The 15,551-nt window shown below is 36.1% G+C and overlaps 1 protein-coding gene across 1 annotated transcript; it reads left to right on the top strand.

Annotated features, from left to right (window-relative positions):
* The first annotated feature begins 5,548 nt into the window (after positions 1-5,548).
* LUM (lumican) lies at positions 5,549-13,771 on the top strand. The gene is given in 5 exon segments (XM_068401288.1): positions 5,549-5,704; positions 5,706-6,257; positions 6,259-6,313; positions 6,316-6,435; positions 12,836-13,771. Coding segments are annotated over 5 exon segments (1,029 nt in total). The 5' UTR covers positions 5,549-5,557; the 3' UTR covers positions 12,991-13,771.
* Positions 13,772-15,551: the final 1,780 nt, after the last annotated feature.

Raw genomic sequence — 15,551 nt, 5'->3', positions numbered from 1 at the left:
TGCAATTTATATATCTAATTTAAAACAGTCAGCAAGACAGGAACTATATGAATGAAAAAGTCTCAGCTGAACTTTATGTGACGCAAACTTTTACCATATGTTAATTGCAAAATATCATCATGATTGTTAATAAGATTTTTCTACAAGTTATAAAGATATGCATGCTTTGTATTTCTGTTAATAGAATGAGAAAAAGGATGTATACTGGACCTATAGAAGTCAATGTAGTAAACTGGTCCATGTATATAATTGTGCCAAAAACATATTAAGTCTGCGCTATCCTGTATTTGCAGCCAATGTACAATTCTGTTTGTACTGCAAATGTAAAACTACATCTATTACTGAAAGATCAAAATACATATTAATTTATTATAATATTGAGCTTGTCCCTCAAAACAAATCTTTCAGCAGAGAAAGCACAATTAGTGCCTTTCCCATGAATTTTAAAATGCTCTTTACAAACATTATGCTCCATTGCTCAGCTTGCTGTATCTACTTCCACAGAGCAAACCTCAGTATTGCCTTAAAGGGCATCTCTTTCTGTATTAAAAATCTTCTCTTTTTCCAGTTGATTTTTGCTGAATGCTCCTGCTTGTTGCCCCATTTGCAGTCAAGGCTACAGTTTAGGTTTTCTTTGGTCAGCTGAAAGTAATGGAGTAATTTTCAGATAAGTATCATACGGTACATGAGAAACTCCATCTGGTCTCCATTTGTCCACACGCAGAAGAACAGCAGCTTTGTCCACTTCTGCATTTCTAGTTCTGATACCATGCACACTTCTTCACCTACTTAACTCACTATTGTAATCCCACTGCTTCACATTCACTTATTTGCATTATTCAAATAGTAATGCAGTTATGGTCTGTCATCAGCATGTTTCCTAACATGTAAATGGTTCTCCCACACCAGGGGGACAGGCTTGATGTCAGAACATCAAAAGAGTAACATTCACTCCCTGTGGGCTGCACCGGCGCTTGGCACTCTGTCTTGAGCAAATTTGTTTGCTAATTGTGTTACTGCAGAAGCACAGAGGTCTGTAATTGTTTGGCATCTTTCCTGTTCTCAGTGAAGGGCACTGAATTATGCCAGGCCTTTTCCTGCTCCCAGTAACCTGCACTGGCATGGAGGCCTAGATGCATCAGCAGCAGATTTTGGGGGAAGCCCACATCCAGGCTCCTCTTCTTTAGGAAGCTGCTGGGGTCCTCTAGCTCAGCCACATCCTGTACCATGGCTTTTCATAAAAATAGCCAGTTGATAACAGACAAAAAAATCTGTACCCACAACAATTACAGTCAAACACAATTAAACACACAAGACACTTTTAAATAGCTTGTGCATGCTTTCTATGTGCGCTTTTCACATTTGTCCCCTTCCAACTTTATAAGAAAGAGCTTGCGTCCCATAAAAAGGGAAGGCATCCACCATTTAGAGATAAGGGAAGGTTCTCATGGAAACATTAAGACCCACTTTAAACCATTACTGTCTTAGTGCATTACTTTTTGGCATTGCCTGGTGAAAATAACGTCTCATCCAAGCCTTAAGATGCATTCTTGAACTACATCCATGGAATAAGAAACAGACAATGTAAAGCTGAGTAGTTCCAGATTCTGAAAAGTAGGAGAAAGCTGTAAGTGCAAAAATGAACAAATGTATAAAGTGAGTTTACAGTAACTGCTGAAAAACCATTCCTGGGATGTGTTTTTATTAAACAGACATACACTCAATCACCAAAGAAAATCTCTAGACCAAATAAATTCCAATGCTTTGTAGAAGAATCTTTGAACTTGGTATTTAATGGTGTGGAAAAGGTTATAATTCAAAGATAATCCTGCATCTTTAGTTCTGATCCTTAAGCTAAAATTTTTATTAAGGATATTTTACTGCGGACATAAGATAGTTAAAGAAAAAGGCAGAAAAATGAACGAGTCACTTGGCTGAAGACACACAGCAGCGTTGAAATCTGAGTGCTATTTGTTAGCTCATGTCTAGCAGTATAAAATAAGCTGGAAAACAAAAGTCTGTTTGTAATTTGTTTTACAATCTACAATGTTTTCCCTCTAAAATACAAAAATTCCTTGTATAAGGCTATGGCTAGTGGTCTAAACTTTCTCAGGTTTGTGAAACACTGATCATTCTCTCATCCCACGGGAATAACAGATGGGTTGTCCTTGTACAAAATATGGTATCCACCTGCACTTCATTAGACAGCTGCATTTTTGTACATGCCACACCACAAGATCACCATGATGACATAGCAGCTTCAGAGAACAGCGTGACTAGGGCTTTTTTTTTTTCCCCTCTTGTAACACAGAGGATCTGGCAGACTTTTACCTCCTGACACTGTTTACAGCATATATTGGTCGATACAGTCCCTTATTGCATCTGCTGTGGGAATTAAAGAAAGCAGCTTCAAGGCAGTAAGGTAAGTGCTGCTGCATGTTTTAAGCGTAATGTTCAGCTATTTAAATGTAGCTGTAATGGGAACGTGAAAACATGTCAGGATAAGTTTGCCAATTTGTAAATTGAACACAAATCCACAGTTACTTAGTGGATTTGCTTTCTCAGTCTCCTTAAAACAGCCTCACATATTTTGTGCATCAATGCTGCACTTTTTTGCAGTCCGTTTTGTTCTACTTCATAAGAAGAGTTGATATACAGTATAAAGAAATTTGTAAGACTACTCACTGCTTACTTATTCATTCATAATCCATTAGTAAGAACTCCACAGACTCTATTTGTTAAATCATTTTGCTTCATTTTACAATAAGACAAGGTATCCTGATATTTAAATAATTAATCCAGTAAAGAATGAGAGGAAAATTATAGGTATTTTGAAATTTTTAGTTAATTTTAAAGCACATTTTAAATATACTGTTGAAACTTTTAAAAATTAAATCTTTTGCAAACTGTGTAAGATGTTATGCTGCAGAATTAAGGTATATTTAGTTTAAGGCTGATTGAATGATAAGCTTATATTTATTTTGTTTCACAACAACTTTAGAATTAAGGTAGCATAGACTAGCTCCAAAACATTTTGAATAGTTTGTCTACTGTAGTAGACATTTTTCCAAAATCGTGGATTTGCCATTTAGTATGTTTTGTCAAGTTGCCTGAGAAACTTCACAAATATTTTAACAGGTATTTTACAACATAACTGATTAGAACAAACACAGGCAATAAATTCAAACATGCTTATGTTGTAAGATAAACATCTAAGAGTGTATTCTGATTTTATCTTTTGGATTCATATAGTTCAGTGCAACAAGCAAGCATGTGCACATGATCTATTTCTCTCTTACACTTCTGACAGAGAAACATTTAGATATGTGAATGAGAAATCCATGAGTAAAACAAGTTAACTATACTACATATGTACTTTACTGTTCTGCTTTATGTCACACACATGCTCATATGCCCTTACACTACAGAATTATCACCTACATTTTAAAATGTTGTTGATTGATAAAGTAATTCAAAACATTTTCAATTTGACTTTTTAAATTACTTCCAGGGTTCTGCAGAGCAGTTAAACATTGTATACTATTTAAAAGAACTGTCAGCCTATGATACCAGTAATAAAATTTAACATTACAAATGTTATTTGAAACTAGAAGTACAATAGAATTTGAATTTAAAACAGCATGTTTATGCTACTTTATCAGTAAGACTATAAAATGATGCAGATGTGTAAAAATGTCACTGTAAGGCCAAAGAGTGTAGTCCAAGAAGTTCATTACATTCTGTCTTATACTTTGAATACAGAAGCAGTTAGTCCCCCATCCTTAATGTTTAGTGCCTAAATAGGACCAGATTTTGAGCTGAATTTTGTCACTGTAGTGTCTTTGCTTTCGGAGGAGCTATACTTACTTATACCAGCAGGGGACTGAAGATTGAGTTTGCATGTTCTCATTCAGTAATGAAGAACAGAAAAGGAAATTACACTGATAACTCATATTTCAATTATTGCTCTATCCTATGGTTTGTAATTAGGTAAATGTGATGGGACCAACACCATGGAAAAGATATGCAATCATCCTCCTTATTCAAGGCACAGCAGATTAATATCTAGCAGAGAGACTTTGTGAGTGATTGACTGGAGACAACATGAGAAAATTTTTTTAAAAATCTTTGTGCTGTACTGCATGAGATCAATAGGCCCTTAGCTGACTATAATGTGATGTGGCTTTTATCAAGTCAATAAAAGCAAGGAAATTTAGAATTAGGGAAGACTTTCTAGCTATGGCCCTGCATTTTAGCACTAGGTATTCTGTGTAACACTAAACAATGCCAATAGCAAGACTAACCGACACTGCTGGAAGATTGCCCAGATCTGAGATCCATGTCTGGTGGTCTGTTTACAGTCTTCACATACTTTCTGAAATTACTTGAGAACAAGAAGGTCCTAAAGATTTTTCTTAATCATCTCACTCTCTGAATGGTAGCAGAGTATATCGAGCGTCATCTTTTACTGCTGAAAATCAAAGCTCCCTGACTTCAGTGATTCTAGACCTACTTTTCCAACACAACGTCCATCTAGGTTGTCAGAAATGAATGCAAGATACTAATCTTCACAGATCAGCATCTTGTGGTGTATCTGATGAGAAAGGTATGCCCTTAAAAAGTAAGGTGAGACCACTCATATTGGATCACAGCAAAACATCTCCAAGGACACTGAACGTCCTTTTACTGTGTGTGAACTGGAAGGCCAACTATGTGAAGCCAGTGCTTTATTGTTCTATAGATTTAGAGTGATCATACAATGTAATCAACACATTTATTGTTATATATAGAATTTGCAACAACATTTGCACTAATGAAATTCAGTCATTTCAGATCCACTGTAGATCCATATTAGGTAGAATACACTCGTGCATACATATGCAGTGCTAGTTGTTTGACATATCCTGTAGAATATGTTATATATTTCTATCAGTTTGTTCTTTTGGTGAATGTGCCACTTAATAGACCATGCTTTACTGGAAATGATCCATGAGAAGAAGATATTTTAAGTTACAGGCATCTTAACAATACACTGTACAGCAGATCATTACCCTCAGTTTGTAACTTCCCTGGCTTTTTCAAACTTAAGTCAAATTGCCATATGTTATTTAGATATGAGGCAATTCAGTATATTAGGAATGCCTGATAGATTTTAAATGGCAGGACTGCCTCTGAACATGACCTTCAGCAAAACTGAAAACTCTTCTGTGCCAAGTTCAAAAAACTTGGACATTATCATCCTTCTTGTGACTTAATGAATGAATGCAGGAAGATATGAAGAATATTTTATTTACAACAGCTGAATGGCCTGCAATTTTGCATTACAAAGGCAGATTATAACAAGACATGAACTGTAAGTTTGTAGTAGTAACAATGCAACACTACAAACTAATATATTTTTTCTTAATAGCTTTAACAAGAAGCCTAGATTAATTAGTTTTTAATTATAATCTTCATGTGGTAAAATTTCAAATTATTGCTGAAAAAGAAGAAAAAAATTGAAGTTATAAACTTTTTTTTTTTTCCCCCACCATACAGGGACAGACACATTGCAAAGATGACTTTAAACTCCCTACTCATCTTTCTGTTTTTGATTAGTGGCATATTTTGCCAATATGACTATGGTCCTGCAGATGATTATGGTTATGATCCTTTTGGGCCATCCTCAGCAGTCTGTGCACCAGAATGTAATTGTCCTTTAAGCTAACCCTACTGCCATGTATTGTGACAATCTTAAACTGAAAACCATTCCGATTGTACCAAGTGGAATAAAATACCTTTATCTTCGAAACAATATGATTGAAGGCATTGAAGAGAACACGTTTGATAATGTAACAGACCTACAGTGGCTGATCCTGGATCACAACCATTTGGAAAATTCAAAAATTAAGGGAAGAGTCTTCTCTAAACTAAAGAATCTGAAGAAACTTCACATTAACTACAACAATTTGACTGAAGCTGTTGGACCACTCCCCAAAACTCTGGATGACCTGCAATTAAGTCACAACAAGATCACAAAAGTCAATCCTGGTGCACTTGATGGGCTGGTGAATCTGACTGTCATTCACCTCCAGAACAACCAGCTGAAAGCAGATTCTATTTCTGGGGCTTTTAAAGGCCTGAATTCACTTTTGTATCTTGACTTAAGCTTCAATCGACTTACAAAGCTACCGACAGGACTGCCTCACTCCTTACTCATGCTGTATTTTGATAATAACCAGATCTCCAATGTTCCCGATGAGTATTTCCAAGGTTTTAAAAACCCTGCAATATTTACGTTTATCCCACAATAAATTAACAGATTCTGGAATACCAGCAATGTCTTCAATATCACATCACTAGTTGAGTTGGATCTCTCCTTCAATCAGCTCAAGAGCATTCCAACCGTCAGTGAGAACCTCGAAAACTTCTACCTCCAAGTCAACAAAATTAACAGTGAGTTAAATTTGTGTATTTTCATTAATATTACCACAGTCTAGACACTGATGGTCAATGCAAGCAACTGAAATGGTAGATCAACCAGTCTGAAGAAATGGTACTGGTTAGACTGTTAGCACACTGACAGTTCTCTGACTCTTGTCTACATTAATGTTAAAAGACAGACATTTATCTGATAGCTCCTCAAATTAACCTTAAATAGAGAAATTTCTGTTTTTATACTAATCTGGGTATTATTGGTTAGATACTCATCTCATGTAAATTGGAGTAACTCCACAGAAACTAATGGAGGAGTCCTTACACAATTGAGGGAAAAATGGTGGGAAAAGTTTGATCAGTGTGGAAGAGGTCCAGAATTCATAAGTCAGCAAAAAGAGGCAGATATCAGCTGAGGATCTGACTATGATATGTGTAACCTTTCAGGAGGCTGGTAGTGAAGTGCTGGAGGGAGGAGAGAGGGAGAAGAAAACAAATTCATAAGGTATCAGGCACAAGGCACGGTGGAAAAGATACAACAAAGTAGCTGCTTTTCCTTTTTCCTCCCTTCTCTCATGCAGTAATCCCTCCAAATCCATCTCGGAATCCAAAGAGCTGCCCCTGTTGTTTTTTCTTTTCATTCCCATTTCCCACATTGTATGATCAGGTGCAAGCTTGTCTTCATTCAATCATCATTTGAAAAAATGTTCCTTCTGAAGTCAATAAATGTCACACCTTGCATGAGATCATGGAAGTTTCTACTGAGACAGGGCTTTTATGAGGCTGTTTTAATCCTAGTGTGGGAAGGAGGTGTTGGAGAGATGGAGAGGCCTCACCATCAGGTCAGAAGCTCTCCAGCTGCGTCTCTGCACCAGTGGTGGTCCCTGAGGGAAAGGCAGATGTGTCAAATATAACTGTGTTTCTGCAGGAGGACTTATCATCTTGCTAGCTGGCATACAGTAAACCATAAAACCCTCTCTTCTGTTTGCATGCTTGAATCCATCAGGGGTTTAGGATATCAGTGTTAGCTATTCCATACATAGCTATCTCTATACAGATGTAGCCTTTAAGGCCAAATATTTTAGTGCAGATCTTACCAGACAGAGGGTAAGACCTTTTGAAATGTTTTGAATTTACTATGCTTCACATTTTCCTCAATGTTATGATTTTTTTTTTCCTATTACATCTCAGTTCCTTGTTTTGATGAGGGAAAACAATGAGTTAATGCTTCCCACCTGAGACACCACATACAGTGACCCACACAACTCTATCAGACACCCTTCCTCTCCTAAAAGAGCTAACAATGATGACGTTTAATTTCTCATGACATATATGAGGCAATTTTCTTTGCTTAGAGTGGTTGTTCTGAGCATTCTGCAAGGTACCCAGGTACCGAGTTTGCTTTCCATGCACATTTCCAAGGACTTCTGAGGCGAGGACTGTGGCAACAATTTAATTTTGCAATGAAAGTTGTATTTCCAGAGTATTGGTCAGAAGCAGAGGGGGATGGTGTGAGGAGTGGCCGTGCATCGGCTGCTGCTGCACTGTCATTGCTACTCTATGTACTGACGCAAGAGAACTCTGATTTACTGGTTTTTTGCTTAACGATAAAATCTAGCAGACTTCGATAATAAATTTTCTTGACTATCTAATTTCATAGGCACAATTCGTGTTCCCTGAGATCTTAATTGACAATGTTGGTCAAAATTTAGTTATCAATAAGCATTTCAGTTTAATGAAGTACCAGATACAAGCTGATCAAAGCCTTTGCAGTTCACTATTCATTACACCTGACCTACAGCTGTGAGTGCTTAGTCTTTCTGAAAATTGAGTTGATTGACCTTTGAGTACTTGAGCCTCAAACAAATGACCAGTTTCTTTTTTTAATAAAATTTTGTAATTTGCCAGAGATTTGTGTAAGGATGACTGTAAACAAGGCCAGCTTCCCTTCCATCCTATGGCCCATGGTACACATATACTGTGAGACAGAGACTTCTGCACTAGGGGTAATGATAATTTGTCCTAAAATGTACAGAAGGTATAATCTTTCACATTATGCTTACATAGCTTAAACTTTTCACTTATACTGAAACCTAACATAAATATATTTCTCCAGAGTTCTTAATTTGTTAGTCTCCCTTTTTCTCTGGTACCTTTAGGCTAGCAATTAACATTCATATTTGTCTAAGAAAGAGTAATCTGGTTCCAATCCTTTTGATATTACCAGAAAGAAAGGAAATATTTCTCTAAATTATTGTCCATCCTGGGTTTGCTACAGTCATTATGCATTGCCATACATAAAAAATTACGTGTTTGAGAAATACCCTCATTTGAGTGACTTTGAGCTTTTGAACAAGAGTTGATGAATATACACATAAAAAAAATTGTAGCAGAACTGGCTTTACTTCGGTATGTTCTGTCTTCATCAGCGATGTAAGGAGCAGTGGGCAAAGTGGATAGCAAACTGGAATGAAGACAAATTCAGAGTAACTCCTCTGATCTCTAACTAACATGTTGAAGTACATCCATTACAGTGAATGTAAATTAGGTATCAACTGTGTACTCCATCTACTGTACTTGATGTTAGCTGGATCTCCAAGCTAGCACAGGACCATCGAAGGTTTATAAAAGCATTTTCTTTCTCCATACCTCAAACATAAAGTGTAACTTCTAAATTGAAACTTCTTTTTTTTAATGTTTCTTATTAGTAGTAACTTATGTGTGGAATTTTCTGTTTAATAATAACAGTGGTTTGCTACCATGCTTTAAGAAGCTATTAGGATTTTATACATATATATATATATATATATCTCCACGCACACACTTGTTTTATAGACTCCTCAAGGCAAAAAGAAACTCTGCAGGATGGAAAAAAGTACAGGAATCAAAGAGGTTCAGTGATACAAGAAGAGGGTCCAAAGGCGGACTTTCTCCTTATTTCATTTGTACTTGTAAAGGATTAATGAGAGAGTTGTTGCTTCCACATGAAACTCCAGCAAGAAGATACCGGCTGAATGGAGTATAACAAGGGGGGAATGTGAAAATGTTCCAGAGAAACAGTGAAGGGGGCATATATTGTGCTCCAGTCCATTGGCTGGATCAGTACCTGTACTATAATTGTACAGGAGTTAGTTGTGGAGGAGCTTTATGGTCTTTTATCTGGCTCACTCCACCAATCCCAAACCGATTTTTTTACAATGGCCTGTGCAGAAATGACTCACATGTGATTACTGTGGGACCACAGACAAGCATGGATGACTATGGGATTTCAGATCCCATTAGGTTTGCCCAATCTATTGCATGCCTGAACAGTGAATCTTTGCACAGTTAATCTTTCTCACAGCTAAAGGCTGCTTACATTCCTGATGCACAAGGGAGATATTGTCACCTAGAGCAGAGTAAAAAATTAATTCTGTCTAAAAAATAAGTGTTTCCATGCTCCCATTTTGCTCTATAGGTATGGGAGAGGAGAGAACGAGAGAGGAGAGGACGTACCTGTTCCTGATTTTTTTTCCCCTTCAGATATTTCAAATATTCAGGTAGTTTATTAGAATATCAGAATTTCTTATGGCAACAGACACTTTTAGTGAGAAAATAATTGTTCAGATGAAAATCCAATTTTCATCAAATCTTTCTTACACTCTCAGTGTCCGGCTCATGCAGGAATTCTGTGTTGGGAAAATACGAATGCCACATTAGTGCCAGAATTCCAGGTACACTGCCTTTGAACCTGAATATTATAAATTTAGGAATACATTTTAAAACCTGCAACATTAATAAGTGTAATAAAGGAGGAAGTAAGCTACTGACATATTTTATGCAACAGTAATCTAACCTCACTGATTGCAGGTAACAGCACATCAGGTGCATTCACAAGACCCATTTATCTTATTTTCTGCTAGTGGACACTGCAGATAGAAAACAAACATTTTTAATATGCTTCTAACAACTGACAATTATATGAACTGTATAAAAATTGAATACCGAAATGCAAACAGTGTGCACAAAATATTGGAGCCAAATCCTACTGAAGTCCATGACAGAGTTCCTTTGACTTCTGTGAGGACTAGATCTGCATCCACTTCCAAGGTGGTTTCAGTCTCATAAATAGTCAGCACAGATGAGTATTTTGGTAATACAGATAAATTTTGTGGCTTGCATGCATGGAGTTTACATCCTTTGAGCAGTTAAGCATCTACCCAACTTGTATAGGCATACCTTGTTTTGCAACCAAATGTTAGTATTTATACTCAAAAGTAACAATATGGAAAAAAATAAATAAGTAAATTTAGAATGTTTTCAAATGTCTGCCTTCAACAAAAATATTCTTACCATGCCATTCCTGAATGACAATAAAATGAAAAAAAATCTATATTAGAATTCATGATTATTTTAATCTTTACAAATTACACCCAAACTATCTGCAGAAAACTGTACCTAAATAGTTAATGGTATAGCTTGTAGGCCAAGCAAATGAGTTGTTCAAAGTCTCAGGAACTTAGGTTTTCATTCAGCAAAATTCCACACAGATCTAATCCTATAAACATCTCTCAGATTATATGATCCTAACTCACAAGAATCATCAGTTCACCTCAGCTGGTACATTCTGAATCAGAAGAGTATCAGAATTGGTCTGCAGTCTTAAAATTACACTATAGTGCAATATGGACTTCCCATTAAATGTGCCATTAAGGATGCATTTTCTCTCTCACCCTTCCAAAAGAAGGCTGTACAATATACAAAATCTAGGAAACTCTTTTGATTTGCTTTAAACAAATTGGTGGTCAAGATCTAACATTTGAAATACATTTCCTTGATCCCTACTCAAAACACGTATTTTGTGAAAGATACAGAAATCTTTACTCATTCTTCAATGTTATATCTCTGTGTCCAAAAAATTACCTAAGCTCTCATGCTTTAAAGAGTATCCTGTACAGATGGGTGTACATTTGTACTTAGTTTACACAAGCTATGTTTCATCAGTGATAGCAGATGCAATGCCAGTTCTGAAAGAATCAAACTGAAGTTAAAGTGGAGACATGAAAGATGATACTTCCTCCACTTCCTTTAGTACTACTACATGACGTAGGTGATCACATTTTCTTAGATGAGTTAAATAGTCATGCAGAAAAGATCTATAAGGTGGTGTTTTCAAAAGTCCATGAATGACCTGTGATTGGTAGTTAAAATGGCATCCAATTTTGAGAACACTATCTTAATTTCTCAGAAATTATGAGAGCTAGTCCTTTGCAACATAAAAGCAACGGAAGATATGAAATTTGTCTGCATACAGGTGAATGGGTTCGTTAAAGGAGTCCCATTAATATATTTTCTGTGTGAATTCATTTGAACAAGCCTCTCATACTGCTTCTTTAGTAGTGATGGAGCTTTTCAATAGGCTAATCCTCTGTCTAACTCAAAGGCATCGCAGGCAAGAATGAAGTATCACTTTTGCAGAATTACACACTGTGTTATGCAGAGGACATCAGGTTTATTCACACACATCCTTTCTTGAGGATAGATCTTCTCTGCATGATAGAGGTGTATAATATGTATATGTGTGTGCTTGTGCATACTGAGCACAGAATTTCTCTGTTTCATGTAATTTCTAGCTTACAGTTAATACTGCTCATAAGATATAAGACAGTTTTCCATTCAAGACCTGTCTGGTGTTACGTGAATTGAATAATACTTCAACTGAATAGAGGCTCTATATATCATGATATACAGATTACAATACATATAAATATTTTTATAACTATTTTTTACTTTTATACTCACCTTCTAATCCTGCTGTTCTGGAAAGGTTCAACTATACAATTTAAATGTAAAACTCCTCCCCAACCCCAACCCCAAATTTCATTTTGAAACTAGTAAATCAAAATGACACATCTAAAAGAATATTTGACACAAACAACCATTGGACTGCCTGTTCTCAAGGGTAAGGCCATATCATGGTTTCAATTTCCTCAGAAACTTTTTACTTCCTTAAGTATCTTATGTAGCACTGTTTTACCCTTCCATCATAATGTACCCAGCACGACTGATTCCTCCCTCTGCATCTCTAGTTTTACTGGAGATTCATTTTTTCTTTTTTCTAAATTCCAGATTAGACCTCTACATAAAATATGAAGTCTTAAAAATCAAATGGGTACTGGGAACACATAGCACTTGAAAAATTCAGTCTTGAAATTCTGAACCTCTCACAACCAATGGAAAGAACCTCTTCTAACACAAGCCCCTCAAGTTCCAGTAAACTCATGGGGAATTACATCAGTGGACATGCAAAATACTGAAAAATAGTAGAATTAATTTAAGGTCATAATTTCCAAATAAAATTTAAAAAGCAGGAAAATAATAGTTTTGCCCTGTTTTTCCTAATTTTTCATGCTTTCTCTTATTCATGTTCCCTTTGTTTCAGAGTTCCCACTGAGCAGCTTCTGTAAGGTTGTTGGGCCAATGACCTATTCCAAGATCACACATTTGCGCCTGGACGGAAACAATCTCACTCGGGCAGACCTACCACAGGAGATGTACAACTGTCTTCGGGTGGCTGCTGAGGTTTCACTGGAGTGAGACACCTGGGAGCACCCAGTTCCCTTCTAGGGGCAGTAACTACAGGAATTACATCATGATAGCTCTTTAAAATTAGGATATCCCTTAAAAAAAGTGTTGATCTGCATATTATCCATTCTGTTCGTTAATATTTAGCATGCACTTGGCAGCCTTAAGGTAATGTGCATATTTTTAAAAAAGGTTGTATTTAGAAAGCACAAGAATGACCAAATGTGGTGCAAAATATGCCTTCATCTGGCTAGGTAAGTTGATGAAACACATTCAACTTGATAGAAATCTATGTCCATGCATGCAATACATGCCAGCTGGTACCAGACTTCCTGGAAATCTGGTGGGTTTCATCAGAATGCTGAGCAGTACGGGCTAGCCTGTGTAAATATAAGATTCCTCTCCAACCAATTCAAATTTCTTAATTATTCACACCTTTTTCACATTGTTATCAATTACAAAGGAAAGAATGATTTAATCTAAGAATTTGATTCTTAGATTAAACATTAATCTAAGAACAATTTAAAATGTATGAACATATGTTTTTAGAGCCCATGACATTATTAAATTAATGGAATATGTGAAAGATAACAGGGAAACAGACATTTTTCAGGTTAAAAGACTGTTTACTCTTCTTTTTGTCATAGTTTCATTTAAACTTTCATGGTAAGATTTTTATCTATTGCTGGTATAGTTGTTATTTCAAAATAAGCCATATATACAAGTATTTTTATTCAATTACTTGCATGCTACTTTTAACCAAATTGTAGAAAATAAAACATAGTAAATAGTATTTTTGTGTTCATTTCATTGTCAACTATGTTTCATTTTTTTTATAAATTGAAAAAAAATTCAGGTTAAGACAAGATAATCTAAGCTATTCTATTATTATTAAAATTTATTGTAAGGTTAAATAAACTGTTTTCTCTACTTTCAAGTTTCAATATGTTTGTAAACATATAATTTAACATACTCCACTGCACTTGTGTTGGCCGTTAAGTCGATGCCTTATGGAGTTTGCAGTCTGGGAGTCACAGCACTATAAACAGTGCAAATTAATTTTTCAGTATTGTCAAAAGAACAATGAAATCTCTCAGAAGCCACAGGCAATGATTAAAATGCAGCCCTAGCTACTCATGATAGAGGAATGGTAGTATAGTCTATCTGGGGATGGACAGTCCAAATATTGTCAGCATTCTGGAACACACACTAAAATAAATGTGTTAGTAACTGAGAGCCATAAATGATTTGCTTGCAAACACAGATCATCTCGGGGGTACTATTTTCCTTTCACCTACTAGACTATTAAACACTCAGACAGAAACTCTTCTAGTTTCTATAGCAAAAGCAGAAACTATAACCTCTGGAAAAAAAAAAAAACAACACAGCCTCCACACCAAATCATTTAAGTCAGCACCATTGCCAATTCCAGATGTTCAGAATCAATACACAATTCACAAAGAGACCCGGGAACAAAACAAAAGGAGAGGTGCAGGAGACAACAGAAGTAACTCCCTCTCAATTTTTTTCATTTTGGAATGCATAAGTGTTATTGCTTTTTTTATCTGCATACAGGAAGCAACCTTTGTTACAAGTAAGCTAGAATTTTCACAGAAGAATAAAGTCTAAAGCTGGGGCTTTTCTGAATGCTCAGAGTGGGAATCACTATGGAATAGTACCTGGTATTATAACATAGGAGCAGAAGAAAGAAGTGCATGCAAAAACACCAAATAATAGAAAAAAAAATAGGAAACAGCATTCAACCATTGCCAGAGAGGTTTTAACCCTACTGTCCCCTTCACAGGAAAATACGCTAAACACTAAGACCTCTAGAGCACAAAGTGATACTGAGATGTGTCACACACAGCTGTGATCTAGCAAACAAGACAGAAATGTATTCTTCGTTTCATTTTGTTTCAGCAAACCAGTTGTCTTTATGCAAAATGAAATAGTGTGAACAGTGAGACTGCTAACAGTCCACCTCAAGACAGATTAAAACCTGTTGATGAGGGTACTTTCTGCATACCCATATGTTGCACATAAAGCATCCACAGATGTTCACAAAGCATTTTGAAGTTCTCTTCAAGGATACAGTAGAAGGAAGCCACCTGTCAAAATAGCAAACTGTACCAACAACCTCCCTCAGAAACGGAAGAACCTTAACCTTGCAATGAGCAATTGGGACAACTAAGAGAAAATGGCATTTGGCAGTATATTTTATCTTGAACACGTCTTTCCTGTGGTTCAGAAATTCTCAGTTAGTTGAGGAGAGATAACATTGCATAGCTTGCTCTTCACACTATCTGTGAAAAAACTAGAACCTGAGGTCCTTCTGCTAAAGTAAAAATGGGATATTGTACCTCTTTTGCTTCATATTGTGAGACACAGAAGCATCAGGTTTTTGCTTCTGCATTAATGAATTGGTTTAAATCACTATAAAGACTTTAAGTTCCCAATATCTACATATCCTGCAGAAGCAGATACGCCACAATATACATGTACCTTAGTTCTCAGTTATGAAAGCTACATGAATTGTTTTCTAGGCAACTAGACAGAAATGTAGGTGTTTGGGA

The sequence above is a fragment of the Nyctibius grandis genome, chromosome 5 (genome assembly GCF_013368605.1).
Source record: "Nyctibius grandis isolate bNycGra1 chromosome 5, bNycGra1.pri, whole genome shotgun sequence".
NCBI classification, from domain to species: Eukaryota; Metazoa; Chordata; class Aves; order Nyctibiiformes; family Nyctibiidae; genus Nyctibius; species Nyctibius grandis.
This window is presented reverse-complemented; position numbering and strand designations above follow the sequence as displayed.